This window comes from Phaenicophaeus curvirostris, chromosome 1 (genome assembly GCF_032191515.1).
Source record: "Phaenicophaeus curvirostris isolate KB17595 chromosome 1, BPBGC_Pcur_1.0, whole genome shotgun sequence".
Classification (NCBI taxonomy): domain Eukaryota; kingdom Metazoa; phylum Chordata; class Aves; order Cuculiformes; family Cuculidae; genus Phaenicophaeus; species Phaenicophaeus curvirostris.
In genome coordinates, this window is record NC_091392.1 from 196,834,121 (window position 1) to 196,851,300 (window position 17,180).

Below are 17,180 nucleotides of genomic sequence, written 5' to 3' on the forward strand. Positions count from 1 at the left end.
CACAAACTAAGCAGGGTCTGAAACACTTTGGACCACACCAAGCGATACAAAAACCGATTCCGGTATTTCACTGCGCATCAGTCTCTTTTCCAGAGTAGAAGTGAGCCCAAACTCTGTTTGGTGCAGCATATACCACTCAAATGGCTATGTTGTGAAGAGGACAAGTGATAGCTATGGGATTCTGGGAACATTTCAGTTTGAGTAATGAAACAATCTGCTGACACATTTCTCTCTGCAATCCACTTAGATGAGATAACTGTGCTTCCCTAAAGAGTTTTTAAGTTCCACTGCTAGATGTGGCTGAGACAGTTCATTACATATGTATTTTGCAAATATGTTTAGAAGGAACTTTTGAGAGATCTTCAGAATTACTGATGATGTGAAAATCTATAGCAAGAAGTTACAGTTTATGACTGTTTTATATGTGTGTTTTATTTTGGTTTTAATTTTTTAATTTCTTCTAAACTTCATTAGGCAAAGGACTCTGGGAAGCCTCAGCAGGTCTCCCACACCTACATTCAGGTGAGGGTTATTGAAGAGAGCATTCACAAACCGACTGCCATTCCACTAGAGATCTTCATTGTCACCATGGAAGATGATTTTCCTGGGGGGGTCATTGGGAAAATTCATGCCACAGATCAGGATGTGTATGATGTCCTCACGTATACACTAAAATCAGAGCAGAAAAGTTTGTTCAAGGTCAACAGCCATGATGGGAAGATCATTGCCCTTGGAGGGCTCGATAATGGAAAGTATGTCCTGAATGTCTCTGTCAGTGATGGACGGTTCCAGGTACCCATTGATGTTGTGGTCCACGTGGAGCAATTGCTTCAAGAAATGCTGCAGAATACAGTCACCATCCGTTTTGAGAATGTTTCCCCAGAAGACTTTGTGGGCCTTCATATGCATGGGTTCAGGCGCACCTTGCGAAACGCAGTGCTCTCCCAAAAACAAGACAGCCTACACATCATCAGTATTCAGCCGGTGGCAGGCAGCAATCAGCTTGACATGCTGTTTGCAGTTCAGATGCACAACAGTGGTTTCTATAAGCCTACCTATTTGATTCAGAAGCTTACCAATGCAAGGAGACACTTGGAAAATGTGATTCGTATTTCTGCTATCTTGGAGAAGAATTGCTCTGGACTGGATTGTCAGGAACAACACTGTGAGCAAAGTCTATCTATTGATTCGCATTCCCTGATGACATACAGCACGGCACGAATTAGTTTTGTGTGCCCCCGCTTTTACAGGAATGTGCGCTGCATGTGCAATGGTGAGTACCGCTCCCTTTTCCACTCCCAGCTTTACACATTATGCGATAGGATCGTTTTTATTCCTCTGATGCAGATTAGAAGGGGCATTTCAATTCAGTCTGTTAAAGCATGACTGGCTGATGTATTGTGGGAATTGATTTCTCAGGCTCAGGAAGAATTGTTCTTGTTTACTGATGTAAATGGAAGTTGATGAACTTTGGCCTTTTACGACAAAGACCGCTTTCCTGGAGGCTTCATAATCACAGCCATCAGCCAACTTCCAGGGGAGGGGAAGGTAGAGGAGAGGAAGGGGGAAGAAAGGGAAAGATGTGGTTTCCTACCCCCTCAGTGTCACCACTGGAATAAACCTGGAGTGTGACCATAGCAGAACAGCCTGGTCTGCAGCAGTGCACCAGTAGTCTGCAAGGAGGAGGACCCCTGACCTGAGCAGTGCAGGTAGAATGGCTTTTCCAGTCCCATTTTAGCAGAGGGGTATGAAAATCAATGAAGTATTTTATTAAATAACTGCAAGCAGGCATTATTCCCAACCTTTAATGCTACAGTAAGTGACAGGATGGTTTTCAGGCTGCTGCATGTTTTGGCAGAGATTTCACGTGAACACACATGACAAACAGACTCAAGAGCCCATCTTCCTTGTGATTCTGCACTTGGACTATAAAACCTCAGGCAGTTATAGTAATAGTTCCGTTTCTTTTGTTTGCCAGGCTTTTTGTTACTCATTCCACTTCATTTAAGAGTGGTGAAAAAAGCTGCTGTGAAATCAATACATCTAAGTCTCCCTCATCTTAAGCACACAGGCACATAGAGCAGTGCAAGAATTCAGCAGACATGTCTCTCAGTAACCAACCTTTGTTTCTGCAGTATTCAGCAGGATTTCTTGTCTTACTGTCAAGTTCAATAGGAATGAAAATAGGCATAAATTGCATAAAACCAGAAATCATTGTCTCCTGCAGCATGTGAATAATAAGGCCGTAGAAGTTCAGTTCTGTAAAAATATCAGAAGTCTGTATCTGAGGTATTTCCATGTATATTCAAGACCAGACTGTCTGGTCAATTTTTAAGTAATCATATTATAAGTTTAAAAAAGAGGCATCTATTATAACAACATTCAGCATTTTGTTACACACAAAAGTCTCTGAAATAAAGAATTTTCACAGGTTCAAAAGGGGCAATGCTGCACTATCCTCCAGATGAGTCTAGGAGCCATTGATACACTTTTATATTCTCTAAGTCATAGCTTTCTTTCATTTTTGTACCAAAAAATCACAAATCCTTATCTCCATGGGGATAGCGATAGCCCTCTCTATCAGAAATTGGTTTTCTGGCAGCCACAATTTGCACTGTTTATAATTTCATTTCACTACTTAATAAAGTCAATAAGGATGTGCTATTCCCTTCAGATAGTAATAGTAAGTGGATCTGCCTCGTAGTCCCTTAGCTTAGCTCAAAAAAAAAGAACTTTGCAATACAGTACAGTTTTGATCCAGCAGTTCTCTCTGTTTTCCTTCCTGCACAGCAAGTTTGCACTGGAAGCACAAAAATTCAGCTGGGACAGCAATTTCCAAATTTTTTCTGTTATGTACCAGTCAGTCTTCAAAATGCCTGGCAGGCTGCTGGAGAGGCAGTGTGGTTCTGCAGACCGTCTGTGGTCCCTAGCCTCTGGACCATTTATCATGGCCTTGAAGGCTGCTGGACGGGAACAGTCGCAACAGGCAGATTGTCCATATCCAGCTGCAACGCAGGAAGGGTTCCCACAGCTCCTGTTTAGGGCTACTATGCGTGATTACCCATGGTGATCCGCAAGACTTGGGCTGAGGTTGGGCAAACAAAATGACCAGAGGTTCTGATTTAAGTAGAGCTACCAAAGAATTGGAAGCCTTGGTGCCCATTGCTTGCACGGAGATAAACAATCTATGCTTTGCCCTTCTTCACATAAGTTAATACTTCAGTCTCTTCTGCTGTTTTTAATTAAAAGAGCCACAAGAAATGTCTTGGGTCTTAAGTAAATACACAGACATACACTGTGTTTTATCGCATAGGAGGTAGCACAGATTTTTGAGTTTATCTTAATTAGAGAATAGTTCTACTTTCATGAAGGCTAAAGATCAGGCCAAATAAAAGAGTTAGAAAAATGCAAATACTCCTTTGATTGTTGGTTCTTGTACATTCAAGTAAAAGAAGCAAGTCAGGAAAAAGAACACAAAATGCTAGAATAAATTTATTTTGGCTTGTTTACCAAGACAGCATTAGCAAGATATCAATATAATGAAAGTATTCTATCTACTTCATTACTAGGATAGTTTCATGACCTAGTCCAGTAAATATTATTAGCTTGAGTTATGTCAAAGCCATTAAAATATTGCATATATTTCCAGAGCTCTGATTCAATTATGACCCAGAAAGCTTGAATTTGAACTAATTCACTTGTTCTTGAAATATGTATCATACTTGGAGTGTTTTTTCCCACTGGCAGATGTCACAGATATGCACAATTTATGCATACCAGCTGTGCACAACTTACCTAGATTACCTTGTAAGCAAATGGAATCATCTAACATGAAAATGCAGGGAAACTGTAAAGAAGGTAGTAGGTGAACTTCAGAGCTCAGAGTTCATAAGTTCAAGTGCATCAATCTAAGCCATTAAAATCAATAAAATTGGACTAAACAGTTTTCCAATAACAGACTCTCTCCTTACTTCTCTAGCTCATCTGCTTCCATTTTTATGAAAAATACTGTAACAAACTGGGGTTTGTTTCAGTGTGGCTGTAGGGGTTATGCAATTGCCGGTCCCCCATCACATGATGTGAAGTATACAAACATCTGTTAGTGCTTCTGGGAAATAAAGATAGGTGGACTGGAGTAACTATATTCATGTAAAGTAGTTCTTACTACATCCTCATTTTTCAGGAGCAAAAATTTATTCCATTTTGGGTTTTTTTCATCATGCAAAGTGATTTTTTTTGTTGAGACTAAAATACAGGGGAGAAGCAGGGGTTTTTAGTACTACTTTGCTATAGAGTCACTATGCATTATAACCTTACAAAAGTGAGGTTTCTTTAATATGTTTATGGGAGAGGGTCGGATTGAAATAATCTTGACAAATGTGGGTATATATCTACCTCTGAGCTGGTCATTCCAGGCCGCACTGGCAGACAGTGGAAAGAATGAAGTATTTTTAATGATGTGATACATCTCTCCCTCGATGTCTAAAATCAGTCAGATGAATCATGCCCTAAAGTTAGATGAGATGAATTCCATTTCAAGTGTTTAATATGGTTCTGACTTAACAGTTTGAAAGAATTTTTCTATTAGACCCAGAAGTGTTCAGTGAAAGTGCAGACACTCACATCCACGTTATTTAATCAAGTGAATAGCAGTCTTGGATCACTTTTTCTTGAAACCAGGCAATTCAGACTTTATGGAACCACATCTAGCATTTTGTGAACGTTCTGACAAAATGAAATCAGACTATGATGCATTATAAGATCTGCTACGAATATAGGACCTAATCTTAAAAGGTGGTCTGCGTCCTCTTGTACACAGAGTACATACTTTCTCCAAATAATGCCTGAATGTTTTGCAGGATTTGGCATCAGGAACCCAATTCCTATATGTACAAGACTGCTTTTCCCATTTTTAGAAAGCACACATGTACTATTGAGTCTTGAGTTGTCCTGACAAGATTGTCAGGAAGACTGAAGGTATCCTACCTGTACTTGGGAGCAAAGAACTGAGATAATTTTGGTAGGTTTGATTTGGCTGTAGTCCTTTGAACATCACACTTGTGTAAGGAGAGATGTTTCTCCCTGTAAACATTTCCTGTTTTAAGACCCACTTTGAGAATGCACAATCTCATACAAAAAACATTGGAGAGCTGACGCACAAAGAAGAGGCATGACAGTAGAATGAGGGCGAGTGGGAACTGCTGCCTTTCACTTGGGAAGCTATGCTCAAGGATTGGATGGAAGAGGTTAAGTAAGTGCCTTAGATCTTCTAAAACTGGGAGAAAATCTAATTCACTAGGACATACTGTGTGACACAAGGTTTTCCAGGGGTGCTTGAGCTAACTTAAACGCGTGGCTGACATGCAGAACCACGTTTGTGCTACCTGCACTTATATGTATTCAGTATTCTTCGCTTACAGTACCTGGTTTCCATGCTCCAAAAATAAAACCAAAGTGCAGTTCATGAATTGACTGTCTTCCTTGCCCACTAAGACAATTATTAGATTGTTTTAAAAGTAACAATTCGGAGCTTTGCTTTATTTGCTTTCTGTGATTCTCACCTTCAGGAGTCACCCTTCAGGCTGTTTTCTGCAGCTGAAACAGACTCTTTTTTTTTTTTGGTATTCATACAGATTCGGGAGAATGGGCTCACAGAAAAAACACTAAATATTGCAAGGCTTAAATTAAAATCACTGAAGCACTCAGTTTCAAAATATATTTACATTCCTGGAGGTGAACCTTCTTTAGATGGATGGGAATTAAATATCTTATTTTGCAACGGGAGAAGGTTTTCTTCCTCAGTGTCCTAGTAGGGATATTGTAATAGTTTTACCTTCTTTTAGAGAATTAAACGGAAGATGGTCTTTCAAAATCAAGTGGATCTATTCCATCTTTTCCTGCCATGCTCTGGTTGATGCTAGTTAATGTGTCTCTGTGGTAGCTTGTAGAGAACAGCTGTAATAATACAAATGTAAGTTTCAAGTGAATGCCATGGATTGTCTGGACTTCTCTACAGAAAAAAAGGAATCAAAACCATTTTTCCGAATCTCATATTGAATGGTAAATAGAGTGTTCTTTGGAGTGGAAATGCAACATTAGAATAATTTATTTAAACTCAGACAGTAAATCTTTGATGTGGACAACATAACCTTGAATGCTTTCACAATTTTGCTCCACAGAGTTGTGAATCAGCCTGAAAATGCGTGTTAGCTGGGGCAATGCAATAATGCAGATTTGTAGCCTATGTACTTATAACCATATCGACAGACAAGACCCATTTTTTCTCCCAAGCCTGAATTTTTTTAAAACTTTTGTGACAGCTATGAAATCCTGCTGCAGCAGGATGAATAAAAAGTTGATTTGCTTGTAGTTTGCCAGAAGAACTATTCTTGGCCTGCCAGGATAAGCAGTTCTTTAGTGCATCTCCACAGTTGCGCTGAATGAATTAGAGCCTTTCCATGTATTTTTTGACTGTGGAAGGATGACTCTGAAGTACAAATCAGAGTTTGAATCAACTAAAAAACATGGCAGAGATGGATAACAAAGTAAGATACTGCTTTCTTGCTTCATGTCAAAGGTACAGTCAGGGGATGTTAAAATTTGCGGAGCCACATTTGGAAACCTCAGTGCCCGTTCTTCTCCACACTGATGAGCTGTGGGGCTTTTGTCCAAATGACTTGCCTGTCAGCTACACAGAGACTCCCTTGAATTACAGCCTCACAAAAGGTTTAAATGTGTTCAGAGAAGAAATATATTCTGCATACAGCAGAATGCTGTGTATTTGTCACATAAGAATGATTTAAAATAGCCAAAAGAACCAAGTAGAAAATACAAGGCAGCCCATACAATATTGAACCACCTGTTATAATTTCAGAAATAATTGTTACTTTCTTTGAATTCCAAAGAATGAGGATTTTTTTCTAAAAAAAATCATAGAAAACATCATATTCTCTGTTAAATTCTGCAGACTTTACATTTAAATAGAACATAGTTCTGCAGTGCCCACTTTATTAAATGACATCTGTTTCTCGAGTCTATAAGACTTAAGATGTGTGACTGTATATTGCAGCTGATATTCCTGTTAATGTAACCTACTATAGTGATTAATAAAGATTGCCATGCATCATTTTCTAACAGTGCTTCAACAGTACTGTAAATCGTTTACTTCATAGACTCTCAAACAAATGTTTGACAAAGGAGAGGAGGATGTTAAAGATTAAATTGACTGTGCTGTAAATCAAGCAAGACATTTACAGTCATTGCCATATTTGTAGTCAGGCCATGTCCACTTTGTACTATAGTAGTAATTTTTCTTTTTCCAGAAATTACTTACAGTGCCAGGTAATTTCAGCTATGCTTACTGTGAGCACTTCTTGGTTTGTACTAACGTGTGAAAGCAATAAGATTCTTTTTTTCATTAGTTTTGGAGACTTATTCTGTAACAGGTTGATTTCTTCCTTCATAAACTGTAAATGAAATACATATGCTCAAAAAGTAAAGTAGTTTTTGAGATAAGGGTCCTGCAATAAACAAGAACTGCCAGTATTCAGAAAGTGATAGCTAGGAAGATGCTGATTTTCTGTTGTTCAAATCATCACCTGCATGCACTAAGTAAATTAATCTGATAAGCAAAGCAAGAGATGCCTGCCAATTCCCAGCAACTGGCTTTCACTCTGGCTGCGAATCAACAGAAGCAAGAGTAGGAATGCCTTTTTTCCTGCACTTAAAGGCTACTTTCATAGCAGCTGCACACAGATGTCCAAAGGTAGAAGCTGATCCTGCATCTACCAGGTTTCCTAGTGCAACCAAGAAAAGGCTAACTGTTGTGGAAGCCGTACATCCCTGAGAATTCATACATTAAACAGCAATAATTGTATCATGGTTTGCATTATTGTAGGCAGTATTTGTAAATCTTTTAAGATTAGTGTAATTAAAACAGATTTATTCATACACTTCTAGAAGTTATATAGAAGTTTTAGCCAAACCCCATGGAATGCAAGAAATTCCTTTTGCAGGGACAGGCTTTAAAGTAAGCCCTTTACATGCTCAACCTGCTAGATGTTAAAAGCTTAGGAGTTTTTGAAGAATCTTACTCTAATTGTGTCACACAAATATTTTAAGCAAATTTATAACTTGATATTCATCTGTCCCTTCAGATTATTTCACTTATGAAGTTAGTATTAGCTCTGAATTCACCTATTTTAAGGCAAGATTAGATTCCACACTAATAAAAGATTTTTAGGAAAGAGTTGACACTAACATTCAAAATAATTTTGTCCAAATTATGCTCTTCCCCACATACAAAAAGACATGGGTGTTTTTCCCAATTTATAAGTTTCAACTGGCTGTTTAGAATATTAAGATGCTTCTTTCTTTCAAGTTAGTAATGTCAATAAATGCAGTCAACTTTTTTGTGACTTTCAAAATTTCTTCACTTTTTTTTTTTTTTCTGTCCCTGGATATATGGAGTCACAGATGCAACAGGACTTGTGTAGTCACAACCAGAAGAAAGGAGGATAGGTTTTGGCAGCGTGGGAAATGTTCTCAATAGGGTGTGAGATGTTAGAAATGTCAGGAGTAAGATGGGGAGAGGGCAAGACTACTTATGCCATAGGATCGGGCTGGCAGCAAGTCCCTTGCAGTGTGAGGATGAAAAGTCCCCTTGTCACTCTGTAGCCCAGGAATGGCTTTTTCTTATTTGTTCTCCCAGGAAACTCTAACTGCTTGAATTTGCTTCTCATGGGTGTGCTGAGGCAAAAGGAGCCTGTAGATTTATGTAATTTGTTTTCTCATATCCCTAAATCCCCTACAGAGGAGGCTTTGTAAGAAAATTACTGGCCTGAGAGTCACAACACAAATTATAAACCAGTTACTGCTCGTAATGGTTGTTTTTTATAATACAGTGTCATGGGGGTTAGGGCAGCCCTGGAAGAATAAATGTAACATTTTTGCTATGTATTTGTCCAAAGGATGTCCCTTCCATGAAGGTGGGTGTTGTAATTATTATCAAGCCATTCTTTGCTTGTACTGAAGTATGAGATCAATAACTGTCTTTCACTCCTCTTGTGTCATGAAAGATCGTGCTTTACACCGTATCCCTGACAACATTTTAACTTATTGCAGGAGGACTCTGCCCTGGGTCTAACGATCCCTGTCTGGAGAAGCCGTGTCCAGGTGACATGCAGTGTGTGGGCTATGAAGCTAATCGGAGACCATTCATCTGCCAGTGCCCCCCAGGAAAGCTTGGCGAATGCTCAGGTGCAAGTCACAGCCGTAAAGGGGGATTGAACAACAAAATACTGCCGTTCTCATTTTTTAGGGAGAGGTGCCACTGAAGTCAGCAGAAGATGTACAGCTTAACGCTTCTCAGCATTGGCACTCAGTGTATCTGTTTATAAGCCCTGTAAAATACTTTACAGCTACAGTGCTGTATAAATACCATGACCCAGTTTCCATTGGGAAATTCCCACTGACTTGGTTGAATCCCAGATCAGTAAAATAGGCTGCTGAGAAAACAGGACTTTTCCTAGAGACTGTTATGCCAGATGTTTTCCTGCCACAGGCAAAGCTCTATAATTAACTCTTCTGCTTACAATTTAGATTACTAAAATTCCAGTCATTATTAATGAAAATACTATACCATCCAAGAAGAAGGTTTAGGACATTTGTTAGTTCTCTGCAGCTGTGTTGTTCCCTGGGATTTAAAGAGCCAGGTGGAAATCCAGTGAAATGGAACTTCCTTTTGACTCCAGTGAATCCAGGGCTGCATGACAGATGACCTGTGCTATTTCCCTGGTGAAAACACAGCAGATACTGAGCTGTGTCTCTGTGTCGCTGTGTCAGTGTGGTCCTGGGCAGCAGTTGCAGGAAACTCATTGCAAGCGTTTGGCTGGAAACTGCCCACACCTAACTTTATACTCGTAACTCAACTGCCTGATCTACAGGCATCTATAACTCCTCCTGCTGTCACTGAGGAAACATAAGAGCCTTCAGGACTGTATAGCCTTAAAAATGTTGTATACTTGTAGAAACTTCTCTTTTTTAGGAGAAATAGAGCTTTCCTCCATCCCCTAAAAAAATCATTCCCGAAAAAATACTTTTGTTTTGTGGTAGATGCCAGGTTTTTTTCCCATCAAATTTGGGTTTTATTTATTTCTCTATAGTCTTTAGCTCTATAAATTCTTTACTTAACTTGACAGTTGAGGACTTATTTCATATGTTACTCAAAGAACATATCTTTTCAAAATGGTTATTTCAGGCCACACTTCCCTTAGCTTTGCTGGGAATAGCTACATTAAATACCGGGTTTCTGAAAATAGCAAGAAAGAGGAATTCAAGTTGGCTCTCCGTCTGCGAACGCTGCAAAGCAATGGGATTATAATGTACACCAGAGCGAATCCCTGTATAATCCTGAAGGTAATTAAAATAACTTATCTTTTTCACAGTTATTTTTTTTTCTTGATTATATGTTTCCTGTTTACTCTTGACTTGTAGAATGCTGTCCTTACTTCAGCTGTAGATTGAGAAGATCTCAAGTCTCATCTGTTTCATGCTAGCAGGGAAAAACAACAATTTCAACAATGGCAGCAACAACAACAATCAAAAAAACCTGTTAATGGTACTTTTCTTGGAAAATCCTCCTTTAGGTGATGTTCATTATAAGAATATTATGTTTGCTTGCAGGAGTCAGTCTGCACAAGATGTAAGATTTGGATATTTATATGACCATTTAGTCAAAACAATGCATGCTGAAATAGCTCCTCTTCCCCTGTAACTGTGCCTGTGGTTAGGGGATATGATGCCCTCACTGCTCTCAAGTTAATACCAGAAACCAACTGTTTAAGACATTTCTCCTACTAAATCTTAAGGTTTCTGCACTCTGTCAGTTATTTGTTGAGAGAGGCATGAGGTAGCTTGAGATTGATATCCAATCAGTAGCTAATTGATAAGTTAGAATAGAATCATAGAATCATGGAATCATAGAATCATAGAATAACCAGGTTGGAAGAGACCCACCGGATCATCGAGTCCAACCATTCCTATCAAACACTAAACCATTCCCCTTAGCACCTCGTCCACCCGTGCCTTAAACACCTCCAGGGAAGGTGACTCAACCACCTCCCTGGGCAGCCTGTTCCAGATATATATAAGTTCTCCATATATTCCTCCAGATATATATAAGTTCTCCATATATTTTTGTTCTTTGTTTGTGTTCTGTGGAATGGCAAATATCTGCTGGATGAAATGGAAGTGCTAGGCTCATCCAAGAGCCTGCATGTATAGTGTTTCTGCTAGAGCCTCTAAGGTACAAAATGAAGACATTGACATCTGTAACTTGGCCATGTTCTATAAATTCTGTAACTTGGCCATGTCCTATAATTTCTCCTCTAAAGGAGAAATGGCACAGAGCCTTTTGTTTCTGTATTTGCAATCTTTAGAGTTCTTCTGTCTGAATGCTTAGGTAATGTTAAAATGGCTAGATGAGTTATTAATGGGCAACAACTAATTTTGTAGCTGTTAGACTGAAATATTTCATGAGCCAGAGTACTGTCTGTCATTCACTGGGGACTCTCAGCATTGTTCAGATTTGTACAAGGCAATTTAAGCTCTGCTTTGAGACATGTAGAAATGCATAGTTTGAACTTTTTAGTATATTTTTTGTTCAAAATATCCAAAATTATACCACAGCCTTGAAGACCTCTGAAAACTTCATCATGGTTGCTCTTAACATCTATCAGTAGGGAATGTTTGCAATTTTGCAGTTTTGAAAAATGCTTTGGAAAAAAAAATGTCCCTAGTAAAAATTGCCATTTGAAAACAATGGAGGTGATAAAGAGGCAGGCTGAAATAGAGTTAGAATGATGACAGGAAAAATTATTTTGATAGAGTTTAGTGTGTAAAACTATCATGACTAAGGAGTACAGCAGGTCACATCGTTGGCAGCTGAGTGGAAATCTCCAGTTGAAGCTGAGAAATTTTGACACCTAAAGAGTAAAATTCATGTGATTACCAAGAAAAAAAAAGGTAAGAGAGCCCCTCATTGTGGTTGCCTGGGTTGGCATATTAGTTGTGGGTAGGAATTATGTTTTCTCAGTCACTGCTTCCCACAATGACCTGACCATTTTGCTTTGAAAGAGACTGGCAGAAGAAAATAATACTTGAAGGAGCAGTGTCAAGAGCTGAGGTTATTCTGCTCCATTCTCATAGGCTGACCTGCAGGTCATGCTCTTTTTTCATTCCTAGCTCTGAACCAATCTCATGTGGTACTTGGTAGAGAGCTTTGGGCACAGCTGCTGATTCATGTGTCTGATGAGAGAGGTCCAGGGTCTTGTATGCGGTGTTATGGCTGCAAGGGCACCACTTTCTCCCATGCATTGGGCAGGGAAGGTCCCTTCCCAGAGCTTCAAGCTTGGCTTTTATGTAGGGCAGGATTTGCTGTTGCAGTGGGTATGTCCTTTTCCCAGGTCTAGCCCTTGGCTTCTATAAGCATGGGGCTTAAAGAAAAGTAAAGCATTACATTCAGCGTGTTTCCTTAAGAAATGGCATCACGTAAAAGATCGGGAATTGTTAGAGTTTTATTTGTGAAGATCATTTAGCAGAGGAACATCAGACTGAGGTGTCACAAAAGTGCTTTATGGCAGATGAATAGCATTATACTCAAGGGATGTAGCTATAGCATATCTCTTTAGGGATGGCAGCTGACTCATGAGCTGTACTTTGAAGATTCCTAACTGAGATGCTTTCAGGCAAGTTACCCTTAGATGTCTAAGCACATATGTTTTCATTTGTAGTCCAGAGTTAAGGCCTTTTTAGTTTGCTTGCTGTTTTGTTGTTTTGGTTTTTTTTTAACCAGGTATGTATGTTGTGAGATAGGGAGGTCATTAAGTAGATTAATTAGAGGTCTATAATTGTGAAGTTGTTATCATTTGAGCATTGCTTTCAATTAAATTAAACATGTGGAGAAGCTTTCCAAGTAGAGGATAAAGGATGGGATCCTGTGCTCTTTTGAGCATTCTGGCATCACTCCAGCAAAGCACTTAATCACTTGCTTAACTTCCTATTTTGAAGGCAATTGGAACTGCTCACATACCTTAATTTTAAGCAGGTACTTAAGTATCTGCTAGATTAGCACCAGGGGGGCCAGAACCAACACTGAGCTCCAAATGAAGGCAGAGGTGGAAGAAGTTTAGACCAAGCACATAGTATGAACCCGTGGGAGAATGAGCAGAAAACATCACCACTGTTGGGCATTGATTTTTTTGAAGCAAGTTCTCCTCCATTGCTGTCTATTTAAAAATTAATGCTGCAATATGGTTTTCAATGTTTATATGACCAGCTTAATTTTGGGAGCTCATACATTTGTGATAACTCCAGGGACGGAAATATTTCATAATCATAACTCGGTGTCCTTCTTGGATGAATAATCAATGCCGCAGAGCAAACTGCTTGTCTACCACTTTGCTGAAAGCTTACCAGCTACACTGTGTTGATACAATATAATAAGGATGTTATTTATTCAACTGTTTCAAATAAAGCAACTCATCCATTGATTTTGAGAAGTTGGCCATTTCTTCATTGCATGTTCTTGCTTTTAAGATGGTTGGAGCAAAATGTAATGCAGGTTGATGAGTGTCTTTTTCTTTGAAAAAATTACATGTGTCAAAAGCAGTTTCACAATCTCCTTTTTTCCTGTGTAGCATCTATCTCAGAAAAGTAAGATTTAACCATTTAAAACCTCACAAGGTCATTGCAGAAGACAATTCTGTAATTTATTTCATTTTTTTTTCCACTGAGTATAACGGAGATTCAGTTGGTTTTGTGAAATTTAAAGGATCTAAAATAGATAAAGAAAGACTTCCCCGTCATGCCAGAAATATAGCTGTTAAATGGTAAAAGGCAAGCATATGTTCTTCCGTCCACACAGTTAATGTGGAACTTTGTATGGCTTAGTTAAGTGTATATATTATACATTTTAATGCATTACTGCTGCATGGCTTATGCTGGATAAGACTGAAGTTTGGATACGATCCCAGTTATGGCTGGAGTTGAAACATGTAATATTTTAATTAAATATACTCTTTTACACAAACGAACCTGAAATGTAATTCAGCTAATGAAATATTTCCCCAGATAGATTAGTAGGCAGCACACTTTACCCATGGTGTGCAACTACATATGGACTGTGTGAGCCTAAGGTGGTCTCAGAAGAACCATTTGATCATTTTATTACCAGTGTTGATACACAAATATGGATCTTAGCCAAACATCTTAGTCAGGCTAATATTCTAATAAAATTTACAATATGCATTTGACTCCATTTTGCTCATTGAATGAAACTCTTGAAACATAACAGACCACATCAGCTTTTGGAACCTTTTTGGTTCTTTGAACTTCTCTGCAGGTGAGGAATCTTGTGTCTGTAAGACCATGCATGCTTAAGGGTACATTGACTTCACTGTTCTAGTTGTTATAGCAAGAGATACTGTGAGTAAGCCCAGAAGGCTCTGGGAGGTGGAGGCTTGGTTGGAATTGTCTGCCCAGCTAGGATGAAGCAGTATCTCTCTGCTTTCATCTTGATGCAGAGGGTCTCTGCTGGCACCACGGGCTGTATTAGTGAGGGGTTGTAGGGTTTGCATCTCTCTGCTGTGAGACAGAGTAACTCAAGGTCCATGCTGTGTTATGTCACGTAGCTGGAGAAAAAAGCAGTGTCACATCTTCAGCCCTGAGCTGTGAGTTTGATGCTACTGACCCTCAGTCAGACAAGTCATCCCATTGAGGTTATTGTCTGGATAACTGCAGAGCCTGGACAACAGTATTGGCCTTTCATTGGATTTCCATAGTATTTGCTTGAATGTACTTCATTTAGTAAGAAGTTAACTGGAAGTTCAGCTTTTCTTGGTACAGAGGTCCAGGGTACAATTAAAGAGCCCAGTCTGAGGATTGAACAGTGTCCCTGACATCACTGCAGTTATGGAGAATCATGAGAACACCAGGAATTAATTACTGTTGTCAAATTCTTATTGCTTATGAGTCGGAGGCATCATTTTGCTGTGTTGAGTGAAGGACCCTTCTCCTCCCTGCCCAGCCAACCTAGCTGCTAAATAGGCCAGCCAGGAGCCCTTTGTTGCCCCTGCTCCTCACAGGCTGTTCCTGTTCATCCTCCACCTTCTAGAACTACGGGGCCAGTGGGAGACAAATATTTCCTCCCTACCCTGCTACAGTAAGGCCCATGACCATCTGATTAATGAAAGTATTTTATGGTCCCATTGCTAGGGGTATCTGAGCATGTCGTAGTCTTTAATGTATGTATCCATAAAGCACTGGTGTGAGGTAGGGAAATGACGTTATCCCTGTTTCACTGATGGACACCTGAAACTAATGACTTGCTTGAGACCCCAGAGGAAGAGTGTTGCAGAGTGTGGATTCCCATGCATATCTATCACATCTTAGGCTAGTAATGTAAGTGTCAAACCATCCTTCCCATCTTTCACTGTAGTCTAAGGTGGAGGTTACTAGTGTTTTTTTAATAAAAGGAAGGAAACATAACCTTTCAGACAATACATATTTACTGTGTACGTCAGATCATCTGCTGGTAAAAAGAAATAAAAGTCGGTGAGAAAGATGTATAGAACATATTTTAATGGCAAATCTTTTAGATCATCATTTCCCATATACAAATGGTGTAATATTTATCCCAGGTGCTCATATGTGGTGTTGTATTTATAAAGATAATTGGAAAAGCATGTTCTGTGAACAAGGGTAATAGACGTGCAGGCAGTAGGTCCTTCAGGGTATAAGTAGTCTTAAGGGAGGTATATGTGTATTATACACAATCAGTAGAACAGTTTCCATAGGAAAAAGCTTTTTGAATAAGAAACAAGTTAACTGCTTATCCAGTGATTGCTGGTTTTCAAACTGTAATATGATGGCATGTATTTTTCTGCTTGATTTGTGTTCCTGTTGAGCCAGACCACACTTTCTGAGCAGCTCCTTCTAGGTTTTTGGACTTTTACATTGCAAGCAGAGAAAAAAAACTATTGCTCCATCTCTGGCAATCTTGTTTATCAAGTTTCCCCTGAGCAGATGCTTTAATGGGCCAAATTTCAATCTACAGGAATAGTTTACAGTTGAGTTTTGAGTCCTGCAAGAAAAGATTTTTTTTTTAATGAGAAATTGGCTGTATTTTTTCCATTAGACTTTTTTTGAATTAAGTTTAGCATTACCAAGCAATATCCATCCCTCAAGCATGTAGTATTACAGTCATACATTACATTTCTTCTCAGACTCATTATATACTACAGGCCAAGGACTTCAAAATAGACAGCTGCCCAGCTTGCTCTTCTGGCTCCTCTATATCTCCCATGCCATGCACAGTGACTAGGCAGATGACATTTGCAGGGAGCTTGTCACATGCGTAGCATCTATGTGCCCAGTTCATCCATGCAATTACGGAATAGTGGGCTGGTGTAGTTTACACTCAAACTGCCTGGTGTGACTTAATGTTATAACCCAGTTCAAATTCAGTCGGTCAAAAGACTGAGGTCTGGAAAGGAGAAGGAAGTCCAGAGATCATCAGAACTGAAGATTTTACCCTTAGTTTTTTTTCCAAGGAGTTTTGTGAACCTTCAAGGACAGTAAGTGCTGATAGTGACACAACAGCATAGTCTGCTCCTGTAGATTAACATTATCCCATTTACCTTCAAGCCACATCAGAAAGGCTGGCAGAGAAGGGTTTGAGCACCAGTTCAGACTCATTCCAAGGGATGTCTCTAGCTAACCTGATTTTAAAGTTTTTGTGCCAGATATAGCAGAAAAAAAACCCAAAAAAAACAAACAAAAAAAAAACCCAGGCCAAAGGTGGATCAACACAATGCAGCATCACAGCTGCATTAGCTCTACCAGTTTAGTGGGCCATCAAAGCTCTAGGGGGCTCTTGCACTGGCTGCTATGGCAGCTCCACTCTGCTGGAGGAGAGCAGCAGGGTCGTGTTATGGTTAAACCAGTAAGAGTACAGTGTGTGCTGCGGGGAAGGATGAAAAAGGATTCAGCGTCTGAACTTTTCAAGGGGATAAATAATGGAACAGAAGTGTCTTGAGATGGAGTTAGCAGAAATAAATACTTCCTAGAGCATGACATAAAGGTAAAATAATTGGAAGAGCTTTCAGAGAGCTTGAATCCAA

At 39.3% G+C, this 17,180-nt stretch overlaps 1 protein-coding gene across 1 annotated transcript in view; it reads left to right on the top strand.

The window, feature by feature from the left end:
• FAT3 (FAT atypical cadherin 3) overlaps positions 1-17,180 on the top strand; it is a 345,812-nt gene that overhangs the window by 305,959 nt on the left and 22,673 nt on the right. The window contains exons 19-21 of the mRNA XM_069883426.1: positions 475-1,273; positions 9,124-9,258; positions 10,259-10,416. Coding sequence (XP_069739527.1) covers positions 475-1,273; positions 9,124-9,258; positions 10,259-10,416 — 1,092 coding nt within the window. The remainder of the gene's footprint in view (positions 1-474; positions 1,274-9,123; positions 9,259-10,258; positions 10,417-17,180) is intronic.